At 46.8% G+C, this 13,534-nt stretch overlaps 1 protein-coding gene across 1 annotated transcript in view; it reads right to left on the bottom strand.

Annotated features, from left to right (window-relative positions):
* Positions 1–2,239: 2,239 nt before the first annotated feature.
* Positions 2,240–13,534, bottom strand: part of LOC146059198 (uncharacterized) — a 28,777-nt gene continuing 17,482 nt past the window's right edge. The window contains exons 3-4 of the mRNA XM_083171320.1: positions 3,604–3,873; positions 2,240–2,369 (exon numbers count right to left, since the gene is read on the bottom strand). Coding sequence (XP_083027446.1) covers positions 2,260–2,369; positions 3,604–3,802 — 309 coding nt within the window. The 5' untranslated portion in view covers positions 3,803–3,873 and the 3' untranslated portion in view covers positions 2,240–2,259. The remainder of the gene's footprint in view (positions 2,370–3,603; positions 3,874–13,534) is intronic.

Raw genomic sequence — 13,534 nt, 5'->3', positions numbered from 1 at the left:
GGCCCACTGCAGAGTCCCAGGGAGATTGAGAATCACCATTGCGGTAGCTGCTTGCCACTGGAAATAATCTTATGCTTTTATATCGTCTTAAATTTGTAAGTGCAATATTGATTAAAGCCTTTTGTTTTACCAAAGGTTCTGCGTTATCACTGTTTTATGTTTTATGGTCTTATGTGATTCCCTGTGGAGGGAAAAAGAACATTATTGTTCAGAACCTGCGTGAACTCATCTGATTCCCAGTGCTACAAAGGGAAAATACTATTTGAGCAGGTCTATGTATTTGGGATGCGGTCATCTATTAGAATGAACTACAGTCATTAGGTCGACCCCACTAGGTCGACTGGCAGGAAGGTCGACCTGACTTAAGGTCGACATGGGCCAAGGTCGACATGACTTAAGGTCGAATTTGCATAAAGGTCGACATGAGGAAGGTCGACTGGTCATAAGGTCGACATGGGGTTTTTCACTGTTTTTTGAGCCGACATGTGCCGACAGGCGGTATTTCATGCCCTACCATCCACTAGGGCGTGGAGGAGGTTATTAAAGCTGTGGCGAGCGAAGCGAGCGATGCGAGGATCCGATTCTCATTGCCAACTGTGTCGACATTCGGATAAAAAAACAGTGAAAAACCCATGTCGACCTTATGACCAGTCGACCTTCCTCATGTCGACCTTTATGCAAATTCGACCTTAAGTCATGTCGACCTTGGCCCATGTCGACCTTAAGTCAGGTCGACCTTCCTGCCAGTCGACCTAGTGGGGTCGACCTAATGACTGTAGACCTAAGTTCATTCTAACAGATGTACCGATTCCATGTCACCAAAGGGTAAAACATATGGGCCCTTATTCTGATCGGTGCGGACTTTCCCGAATTGTTACGGTGCGGTCCGCACGCCACGCTGTGCGGCGGCGTGCGGGCTTCGTCCGTAGAAATGCCCACGTGTCCTCCGCATTCGGACGGACTCACTCTTTAAGAACAGGGCGTGTGTACGGACGACATACAAACCGTGCGTGTGCGGTGGAAACGTACAGATTCTTGCACGGTCTTCCCGCACAAGCACGGTCTTACCGCGTCAGAACGTACGGGAAGCTGTCCGTACGCCCCGATGCGGAGTATTTACGCACAATCCCACACTTTTTTACTGAGTACACACAGCGATCACATGACCCACTTAGGCAATTAGGCAACCTCCTGAAAAAGGGATTGTTATCAATTTCAATCAATTAAATGCTCATCTATACTGACCCACATTCCTACTACATTCATGACACACATTGGGGCAGATGTATTAAGCCTGGTGAAGAGATAAACTGGAGATAAAGTGGAAGGAGATAACGCACCAGCCAATCAGATCCCAACTGTCATATTTCAAACACAGCTGATTGGCTGGTGCGTTATCTCTTCCATGTTATCTCCACTTTATCTCCAGTTTATCTCTTCTCCAGGCTTAATACATCTGCCCCAATAACCCTTACAGCATGTGACCCTAACATATATCTAGATACACTATGTACATTTTGCTTATTTTAAAGATTTTAAACAAGTTACACATATGGTACTTATGTAGTATCTGGGCTGCCGATTTTTTGATTGTATGCCTTAAGTTAAGGCATATAATCAGATGCGATGCGATGCGATATCGCATCGCATCGCATGCGACCATCGGATGCGATGACCCGATTTTTCCATAGGAATCAATGTTAAAATGGACTGAGTCCATTTTAACATGGAATTCAATGGGAAAAAGGGGTCCTTTTCATACCCCTACTATCCAAGTAGGCATGGAGTTGGATATAAACCTGTGGCGAGCGTAGCGAGCCACCGAGCCCGAAGCGTGGCGAGCGAAGTGAGCCCCGCGAGGGGACGGTATTCTGTGTCCCCTCGCGGGGCTCGCTACGCTCGCCACGCTTCGGGCTCGGTGGCTCGCTACGCTTCGGGCTCGGTGGCTCGCTACGCTCGCCACAGGTTTATATCCAACTCCATGCCCACTTGGATAGTAGGGGTATGAAAAGGACCCCTTTTTCCCATTGAATTCCATGTTAAAATGGACATTTTAACATTGATACCTATGGAAAAATCGGGTCATCGCATTGCATCGCATCCGATGGTCGCATGCGATGCGATGTACCCGATTTAGAAATCGGCAGCCCAGATACTACATAAGTACCACACATATACTTTAGCATGTTAGAAAAAAACACTGACAACTTTGAACTTTCAATAACGATTTATTACAAAACACATTTCAAAAACACATAATTAATTTTCGGCATCAATGATGCTGTCCATTAGTGCCAACATTTGGCGCATCAGGCCTCGCAGACGAAGGAGGGCCCCACGGCGACCCTCCTCTGCTTGGGCAGGCTCATCTGTGGAGGAAATTCAAATTGAAAAATGACTAATGATATTCATGCATACATTTAACATAGTCAAACCTACTTTTTAAACATGCATTGTGACAGGTGTGTGTGTATATATATATATATATTTATATATATATATATATATATATATATCTCTATATATATATATATATATATATATATATAGAGATATATATATATATATATATATATATACACACATATATAACTATATAAATGAGATATACACCTATACATACATGCATACATACTACATGGAAAGCCTGATTTTGGCCCTCTACCCTTTACTCTGTCAAACACCTCACAGTCATACTGCTCCTTCTCAATCCAAACCCACCCATGACAAAGCTGTGAGAAGCATGTCACGCGCTGCACCAATCAAAATTCGGCAAACAAAGTTCATTGTCTGTTATATGATGGAGCCTGGCAGGGGAGTTACACAACTCTCAGGAATGCTCAGTACATTTGTGCAATCAAGCATGGCTTGGCTGCTGATGGTCTGCTCCAGAAATCATTGTCAGAATGCCAGTTAGGGGAAGCTGCAGCACTAACCCACTCCCATGCTCAAAAGCATTATTTATTTATTTATTTACAGGTTCTTATATAGCGCAGCAGATTCCGTTGCGCTTTACAATAGTAGACAGTGATAAAACAAACTGGGTAACAACATACAGACTTGGAGGTAGGAGGGCCCTGCTGCAAGCTTACAAGACCAAATCAACACACAATTATGGTGCAAAACATACATGCAGACCGAAGGGGGTGGTTAGCTAGAGGAGGGCCCAGGGGCACTGACCACTTGTTACTCCAGTCTAAGCCACGCCTGTCCATACTCCATTTATGCCATACTGAATCTAGTTTACAAAGAACAATCACCAGTAAACTCTACTCACCTAGATGAGGCTACAGATTGTATGCAACCAGCAGGGACATGTAACCCTTACATGAGCAAGTCATCACTTTCTTCCTGGATACAGATTAACTACACAGGTTCAGTGGCACTTAAAATCGACCTGAAAGCCATCCGCACAACCTGTGTCATTAATATGTGTCCAGGATGAAAGGGATGGTTTGGCCACCCTATCTAACCCCAAAGTGTGTCTGTTGCTACCCAATTTGTTGTTTGCCTTTATAGTATTTTCAAACACATTTGAATCAACAGTGCTACATATCAAATAGTGGATGACAAAAGGAATAATGATTCTTTATGTATACATACCACTTTCGGCCGCCTGCTCCACCTCACAGGCCTCCTCATCCTCCCCCTCTTCCTGGGCCTCCTCGGCTGGCACGACCTCCTCCTCGGCTGCCACCTCGTGGTCGAAAGCCACCACCTCCGCCTCCACTGCCCACACATCCTCCACCACTTCATCCCTTTCCTCCGCCACCCCTTCTTCAGTTTCTCCCTCCTCGCCCATAGCTGGCTCCGCCTCCTCCTGGGCCTGGGACGCCTCTGCCTCCTCCCGGGCCTGTCTTGCTCGATCACGTGCTGTGTTTGGGATAAATAAAAAAAGTGCCAATTAGTGGTAATTTGTATTAAGCCTTATCAACCTAGAAATGCAAAGGTTATAAGTACTGATAATTGTACAGGCAAACAGCTCCTTAGTGGCCTTTACAAAACACAGCCTGTAACATGGCAGGTATGCTGTGACATTTGGCCCATTGTAAGCATCACAAGCATTAATCCTCCCCAATAACATATTTTATGACCATTACAGGGTGTCAAACAGGAAGTAGCACACATATATTTAACTCATGGATCAGGCAGGTTACCTTATTGGTTGAAAAATGGTCATGTCAGCAATATTGTACAATTGGGCATTTAATGGGTAAACACTTACATCGAGCAATGCTGGCCCGTATTTGCTGGAGCTTATCAGGCTGGCGCCGCCTGAGATCAGACCATCGCCGCTCCAGCTGTGCGATGGTCCTGCGCACCTGGGTGCGCGCGAATATGCGCCTGCGGGCCAATGCATATGCCTGGCGCTTCTGCCGGTTTGAAATAAAAGGGCCGGCACGCCCCAGCCTGGTCTCCATAACGGAGACCAGAGTTCGCAGCTCCGCGGAAGAGAATGGGGCTGCTCTCCCATAGGCCGCCATCTTAGCAATGGCACAAATCAAACAATCATGTGCTGTCATTGGTTGATCAGAGTGATATTTGGTATTAACTTTATTGTTCATTTTTACACTAACAGCGTGTATGCGCCAGAACAGACGGCTAACCCATTGCATCGCACACCCATCCTAAACAGACAGTGTAAAATAAGATGGAAACACATTATATATAATCTATACCATCCACCAAACATGGGTAGAAGCACCAGGTGAAATAGTCTGCATCAGTAGACACTTACACCTAACTCCACAAGGTTCTAAACAGCTATTTTATAATGAAAGCTATGCAGCAGAAACATAGCAAATAGTGGCAGACCTTTTACAAAAATTAGCCCATGCTGCCATGTGTACACTTACCTTCTACTGGCCCCTACTACAGAGGTGGAATGAAAAGTAGCTAGCATCCAACCTGAATTTGGAGTGCTTTCACATGTGATTTGGATGCTAGCACTGATTACTTGTGGCTAAGTGGTGGACTGGATTGACATATGGAATGGGTAGTGTCAGTTGTACTACAGTACATACCAAACAAGTGCACAGTACAGATGTACATTCAAATATACAGTTCATGTGTGACCTCTGTTTTATTTTGTAATTGGTGTTGGAATCTGCATTTAGCTACTAAATCTGACTTACTCAGAATTCCTGGTTTTTGAGAAATATTTTTCCACACCAAGGGGCGTCCCGTATGCGCCGCACGGTTGACGCTGGCGTACGGAACGCGGCCGTACGGAACGCAGGTTGCAGCTGATTAACGCCAATTACAGAAATAGTATTTAAAGTTGTCCTAGAAAGGCAAACAGTTGTTGCAAACATGGCTGGCTCAGAGTCAGAGGAAGAACAGGTGGTGCAGAATCTCTTGTCCCGCATGGAAGCCAACACCACCTATGTCACCCTCAACCCAGAGCAGCCCGAAGGGCCATTAACATCAGGCCAATCAGCAGCTGGCCCATCCTCAGCATCAGCAGAATCATTGGGAACACAGCAGGTGGCTTCCCAACAGAGTAGCCAGCCCAGCACTTCAAGTACACCAACCGGTGGCCGTGCCCGTGGCCGTGCCAGTGGCCGTGCCCGTGGCCGCAGTCGGGCAACAGAGGAACCAACCACAAGAAACATGGCATTTGAACCGCAGGAGCTTGACATCCTGGTGACCCGGGCACGTGATTTAATAGAGTGCCCAGCGGTAAAGTTGACACACACAAGGAGATGGAAGATCTGGGAGGAGATAACGGCGGAGATTAATGCAGTGGCTCCACAAGTTCGTGAGGCGGAGCACGTTAAGAAGAGGCAAGTACATGTGTGTTACATTTGAGCAGTACAAGTCCAGTAATGTTTACATTCAATATTAGATGGAGTTGGTCAATGGGTGTTCACGTTGCTTGGAGGCACAGACATGTTGGCCATGACATTGAATTGATAGTTATTGGAGGGTGACTGTTGTTGTATCTTCTAAGGGTTGGTTTTAAAAATGAATATAATGTAAGTTTGGTGTCAGTAGGCACATGTTGTATTATGTTTCATATTGCAATGGGTGCTACAGCAAACATGAGGAGTTACATGTATTAATATGTACACTTTGATTGCAGGTGGCACGACTTCAAAGGCAACCTTAAGAAGAAATTGACCGAGCGGTGGCAACACAGCCACACCTCTGGGGCTGGCCCCATGCCTGGCAAGCTGAAGCTCACCCCCCTGGAAGAGATGGCCCAGTGCTGCATTGCAGTGGAGGAGGTCCGGGGGGTGAGCACCATAGACAGCGAGTCCCCAGTGGAAGTGGTGGCTTCTACGCTTGAAGGTAATTATTTGGCAGGCCATAAGTAGATGTTTTGAATTTGGCATGGAATGTGTGGTAATTGGTAATTTCTCGTTCAACAGCATCCCCACCGCTTGGTCCAGATTCTCTTGAGGAGGTTGTGGAGTCTGTGCCACCTGGCCCCAGTAGCAGGCCCGTGCAGCAGCAGCCGGAAATGTCCGCGGCTGAATTGTCCACGTGGGGCCGTGTGCTAGACAGTATTGTGCAGCAGGGAGACTCGGCATTCGAGCGGGTGCGTGGACGCAGAAGTGACATGTGTATTAGTATTATTAATATTAAGTTGTGTTGATTATTTGCAGTGTAAAAGTGTGTGACAAGTGCAGCATGTAATGTTCCCTTTAAGCTGCAATGCTTCCAATTGTAGCAGTGAGAAGCGTGTCATTAACAAGTAATGAGTAAAGTAGGTGATTGTATTGGGTTCAGCTGACATTGGTTGTGTTGCGTCCGTCCTGATTAGGCATTCCGATTGCCTAGCGCATGACCGAGTGGTGTCCGCAAAGCAATACTAGCCTTTTGGACACCGCACATTTCTACCCTTTTTGTTCGCGTGCATTCGGCGTGCTGTCCGAATGCACGCCTACCCAAATATGTGTACTCCCCCGTGTCCGCCCATGTTTCCGCCCAGTTTAGCCCACTTTGAAACTACGCCCCTGTGTCATTCCGCATGACGCCCATAACACACCCATATTGGCCGAATGATTGCGGTGCACATTTCTGTACGGTATTAGTGAGAACAAGTACGGAGACCATACGTGGCACATGCGCATAGCGTTCCCCACGCATGCGCAGACGGCTAAAAAACGCGATCCGAAAGAATTCGGGAAAGTACGCACCGATCAGAATAAGACCCATGGTTATTTGGGGGTAAATTGAATAGGATGAGAGATTCAGAAAGTGAGAGATTTGGTAAGAATTCTCCAGTTTTTTTAAAGCGGCAATCATTTACACTGCAAAACCAGTGTGATTTTGAAGTGTAAATGATTGCTGCTTTAAAAAAACTGGAGATTTCTTACCAAATCTCTCACTTTCTAAATCTCTCATCCTATTAAATTTCACCCAAAGAGTTTTAAAGAGAACGTGCCACAATATTTACACTATCCAATTTGTATTTGTATCTTTCTTTACAGAAATGAGATCCGGACTTGGGGGGCAATTTACTTACTCCGCTTACCATGGAGATAAAGTCGCTCCTGTTTTGCCTGCTATCACTTTCTTTGCTTTTTTATACTCTTTGATTTTGTTGACATGGAAAAAAAAAGGTACTCTTTACCTAGCACGGCGCCCGCGTGGGCATCGCAGGTAAAAAAATCGCGGGCATCGCGGGCATTGAATGCACTTAAAATCGGGTGTGACGCGACCGACGCGATGCCCGCGATTTCCCATAGGGAACAATGTTAAATGTCTCAATTGACCCGATTTTCATGTTCAATGCCTCAATTGACCCGATTTTTCCATAGGAAACAATGTTAAATGGCCCACAGAGGCCAAATAGCCACCCTGAAGTGTGAAATGGCACCCACAATTGTTAACGCCAACCCACGATCAACGTGAACCCGAAGCGTGGCGAGCGCAGCGAGCCCGCGAGGGGCGGCGGTACGCGTCCTACGACCTTTTCATACCCCCACTATCCACGTCGGCGTGGAGTTGAGAATAGAATAGTGTGGCGAGCGCAGCGAGCCACCGCGCCCGAAGCATGGCGAGCGCAGCGAGCCCCGCGAGGGAACGCGGATACCTTCACAGGTAAACGCATCCCTTTGCGGGCTTCACAGGTATCCGCTTGCGCTCGCCACACTTCGGGCTCGGAGGGCAGTGCACCATGGTAAATAATTATTCCATCCATCCTCACATTGCAGAACAAAAAGGAGAGAATGGTTTAAAGATCAGTTATGTGGAAACTTGCATGAGCTTAGAACATTTGTTACACAGATAAGGATTTTCGGTACTTGTGTATTATCAGGGCGCCTGCGAAATCGGCAGCAAATCGCATGCAAAAATCGGATGCGATTTTTCAAGTTTTTCCGGCCGATTTGCATGCTGTTCCATCATTGCACACCCCCGATTTCCATCGTAGTGCATAGCATTGCATGCAATATAGCGGCATGCGATGCATGTGATGCGATTCGATTTTTAAATGTACAAGCACCCTAATGGGTGCTTACAATGTTAAATGCCCCTCCATTGTCAACGCCACCCCCACTATCAACGCCAACCCGAAGGGTGGCGAGCGGCGGCGGTACGCATCCTTCAACCTTTTCATACCCCCACTATCCACGTCGGCGTGGAGTTGATTTTAGATAGTGTGGCAAGCCCAGCGAGCCACCGAACCCGAAGCGCGGCGAGGGGACGCGGAATACATGTAAAGTGATCTGCGTCTGCTCGCCACGCTTTGGGCTCGGTGGCTCGCTGTGCTCGCCACACTATATATAATAAACTCCACGCCGACGTGGATAGTGGGGGTATGAAAAGGTCAGAGGACGCTTACCGCCGCCCCTCGCAAGCTCGCTGCACTCGCCACGCTTCGGGTTGTCGTTGACAATGGGGGTGCATTTAACATTGCGAATCGCATCACATGCCACTTGCTGGCATGCAATGCTATGCGATATTTAATTGTACAATCAGGGGCATTTTCCCGAAAATCGCATTGCATACCATCGCATAGTACCTGGGGGTGTGCAAGGATGGAATAGCATGCAAATCGGCCAAAAATCGGCGCACGAGAGGCGCGCGCGTCCCCTTCCGACGGTGCTTCCATCCGCTCCCCGCCGGCTTGTCGCGGTAACCCGGGGTCCCCGCCGCCTGCCCGCACCTTCCCCCCCTAACCCTGTCCTTCTCCCTGAGGCGGATACGGACAGGGTTTCCGTCGCCCCGCCGACGGAGACTGAGATGCGCGTGAGATGCACGCGCGTCTCAGTCTGATGGATGGCGAGGCTGCTGGCGGATCGCCAGCGGGGACGTTCTGGCGATCCGCCAGCCAGGATGTAGCCTGCCCCATCTGTATGCTGAGAATTACACCCATTGCCCATTATTAAAGAAGTGGTACTGTGCAATTGTTATATATTTATTTTACCTCCCCCAATATAGGAATTAAATAATATTGCCCCCATGGTATAACTAATAATGGTTGTTGTTTCCTTAGCAGCCTATAATTGCGTACAAAAAGGGGGTGGGGTCACAGCTCATAGGGGCGGGTTCACGGCTCATGGGGTAGTCATGGGTCTACGCCCTCATAGTAAATGTATTGTACCTATTTTTGTGCTGCTTTTGCCAATCGTAAAACTGCTACAAATATCCCAATGTTTTATTAGTATAAAGAGGGTACTGGATGACGGTGTTATGTTATGGTTAGAAGACACTGAGATATATACAGTAATACCCACTAACACTAACTAACTGACTGCATAGCGGCCATCTTGTCCCATGACATCATTATGACATCACAAATGCTCTGTGTCAGAAGACTTTCTACCGGCATCAGGAGAGGAAGCTGAGTTTATTCTCTTGTGCTTCAGCTCTACTCTAATTTTTTGGCCGTTACCTATATAATACAGCTGATATTATGGGCTGCATGTGCAGTAAACTGTGCATCCCTACACCCAGCAGGAAGGTAAGTGCGCTGTTATATTTATGGATTGTACTTTGTACATACAGAGAATTATCATAGGCCGCCATAGGGGGAGCTCAGCCGATATTGGGAGTTTCTGGGCAGATATGGTGGTGATTTGTCCAGTTCTGTAGCCTAAATACGGGGGGATAGGTATATTGTATTGTTATTCTCAATGTGCACACATTTCCACTTTAACTTAAGTTGTTTTTTTCATGTATTGAACATCCATGTAACAAAAAGGGTAACGCTGCTCTTCAACTCTATGGGGGGAATTCAAGTGTTTTTGACACCGGTGGCCACTATTTGCTTCATTGTTATGTAGCATTAGAGGTACACAGGTAGGTGATGCTCCCTGTATGTAGTATTAGGGGTACATGGGTAGGTGGTGCTCCCTGTATAAAGCATTAGGGGTACATGGGTAGATGGTGCTCCCTGTATGTAGTATTAGGGGTATGCACCTTCTCCTTTGCACTGTATAGGTGACCCCAGGAGACCCCCTCTCACCTTTTTGGCTCCCTGCAGTGTGCGCCTTTCTCCTGCCAGTAGCTGCCTCCTGCTCATCCACCTGCCTGACTCTAACTGCCACTAACTGCGCATGCCACTTGGTGACCAGTGTTGCCAGATCATCATTTTAATAAGAGCATATATTAATTACACAGGTCCCAGGTGTCAGAGCTCATGCCAACTGTCATTATGTCCGATGAGTAGTCAAGTTTAGCCCCAAATCCTGTGTTAAAAATATATTGATTGCTCATTGGATGTAATGACAGTTGGTATGAACTCTGACCCCTGGGACCTGTGTAATTCATATGTGCGCTTATTAAAGGGATGATCTGGCACCCCTGCTGGTGACCCTCATACCAGGGGAAACGCAGGATGTAAGATGGGGTTCTCCCAACATGACCCATTCCAGGAGGGACACAATGCTCTGCTCCTGCGCTTCCCTCTGATATTATAATTGCCGTCACCTGTGTTGAACTAGTTGCTTGTTAAGAAAGGTGATAGCAATCCTAAAATAAGTAGGGATGGCCAACAACCATCGTAATTCATAGTCATTGATGGTTTCTGGCTGATGTTGAATAATACATTTTTGCCATCAATGGGGGAGAATCAGATGTTTGCCTTCATCGATGGTGAAACATAACACCTGTGATGCCCTGCCCCTGGAACTGATTGGCCCATGAGCCAGTCTGTCACATAAAACGGATAACCATCAGTTGGTGAAACCACAATTACATACTGTGGAAGGCTACCATCAATGACTACATGCAATATCGCCATCGATGGCAACCACACCGATGGTCATCCCTAATTAAGAGAGAAGTCCAAGAAATCTAGAAAAGAGCATTTTGTCCATTTTGGAGTAGGTCAAGTTGGAAGGTATGTAATATTATATATATGTGGATGTTTCGGTGCTGCGAACTGGCACTCTAGTCGGTAAGGATGACACCAGTTAAAGTTCTCCAGACAGACTAGCTCGTGGGCCAATCAAATCCAGGGACAGGGCATGACACGTGTTATGTTGCACCATCGATGAAGACAAACATCTGATTCTCCCCCCATTGGTGGCAATATATATATATATATATATATATATCTAGAAATGGGCAGAGAGAAGGCGCTTCATGGTGTAATATTTCAAAGTATGAGATTTATTAAAAATATATTCCCGGATGTAGGTAAGATTAGACTCGTACCCAGTCCACAGTGTTTTTATATGTGGTACGAGTCTAATCTTACCTACATCCGGGAATATATTTTTAATAAATCTCATACTTTGAAATATTACACCATGAAGCGCCTTCTTTCTGCCCATTTCTAGATATCTTTTGCTCTGTGGATTCCAGAGCTTTGTGTTTCCTGAGAGAGAAGAGGCTGCAGGTCCTTAGGAATCTGGACTTTGGTGTATCCCTTTCCCTCCGTGATATATACAAGGGACTTTCCATACTGGCACCCAGAGGGACTAACAGCTAAGCGCAGTATTTCAATCACCTATTTCAATATATATATATATATATATTTATTTATTATGTCACTAACACACTCACTGTTACTGTAGTTTAGGGGAGGATGAGGTCAGACCCAGACAGTTTGCATTGTTAGGCTCCACCCATTCCTAGCATAATGCCACAATTCCCAGGTCTGTGTGAAGGGGTGGGGCAAAATTGACGTGATTCTTTTGTATTATGTCATATTATACCCTTCCCCTCACCATAGACCCGCTACTCATTAAATTATGCTGTGAGGAGCGGGGCTTTGCCGGTCCGAGTGCAGATGTTTAAAAGAAAACTGGGGGTGGGGTTTGAAGTTACTGGGTACCCCCCCCCCCCTTTTGTGCGATAGTGCATACCCCCTGGTAGTCACTTTGTACTCTCCAGTGAGTGTTACACTAACAATGGTTATATGTTAGTGACACTATATGAAATTTAGTGAAAATACAGTTAAAAAAAAGCTGGGCGGATCTAATCTCCATCATTATACATTGCTATAATCTTATTATAACTGCTCACGTTATAGTTATAACAATAACTTATAAGCCACAATGGTGACGCTCCAGCTGATTCCACTGGGCGCTGTACGCGGTGCTGAACTCCTGCTTCTACTCAATCTACTGATCTGTGCTAGAGCTTCTATGGTAAAAAGTGACTGCACTGTTATGTAGAGTTATGTAGTCACAGCTCATGGTGTCTCCTCCTCTGCTCCTTATAGACAGGCAAGTCTGCCAAAGTGAGGAGGATCATGGTCCAGCCCATTAGTGCTGAGAAGCCCCCCAACACCAGCGGCACCAGCGGCACCACTCCTCTACGTGTGGTGGACATACCTCTGGCACAGGAGGACATGGTCGTGCCCATTACTGTGAAGTTGGGGACACCTCTGGCGCAGGAGGACATCTACCTGCCCAGTGAGGGTAAGCTTATGTACGGGCTGGATGTAAGCTTCCCCAGGTTTTATGTACGGGCTGGATGTAAGCTTCCCCAGGTGTTATGTATGGGCTGGATGTAGGCTTCCCCAAGTGTTATGTATGGGCTGGATGTAAGCTTCCCCAGGTGTTATGTACGGGCTGAATGTAAGCTTCCCCAGGTGTTATGTACGGGCTGGATGTAAGATTCCCCGGGTGTTATATACGGGCTGGATGTAAGCTTCCCCATGTGTTATGTACGGGCTGGATGTAAGCTTCCCCAGGTGTTATGTAGGGGCTGGAGGTAAGCTTCCCCAGGTGTTATGTAGGGGCTGGATGTAAGCTTCCCCAGGTGTTATGTAGGGGCTGGATGTAAGCTTCCCCAGGTGTTATGTAGGGGCTGGAGGTAAGCTTCCCCAGGTGTTATGTAGGGGCTGGATGTAAGCTTCCCCATGTGTTATGTACGGGCTGGATGTAAGCTTCCCCAGGTGTTATGTAGGGGCTGGAGGTAAGCTTCCCCAGGTGTTATGTACGGGCTGAATGTAAGCTTCCCCGGGTGTTATGTACGGGCTGGATGTAAGCTTCCCCAGGTGTTATGTACGGGCTGGATGTAAGATTCCCCGGGTGTTATATACGGGCTGGATGTAAGCTTCCCCGGGTGTTATATACGGGCTGGATGTAAGCTTCCCCATGTGTTATGTACGGGCTGGATGTAAGCT

The sequence above is a fragment of the Crinia signifera genome, chromosome 2 (assembly GCF_055691185.1).
Source record: "Crinia signifera chromosome 2, ASM5569118v1, whole genome shotgun sequence".
Classification (NCBI taxonomy): domain Eukaryota; kingdom Metazoa; phylum Chordata; class Amphibia; order Anura; family Myobatrachidae; genus Crinia; species Crinia signifera.
This window is presented reverse-complemented; position numbering and strand designations above follow the sequence as displayed.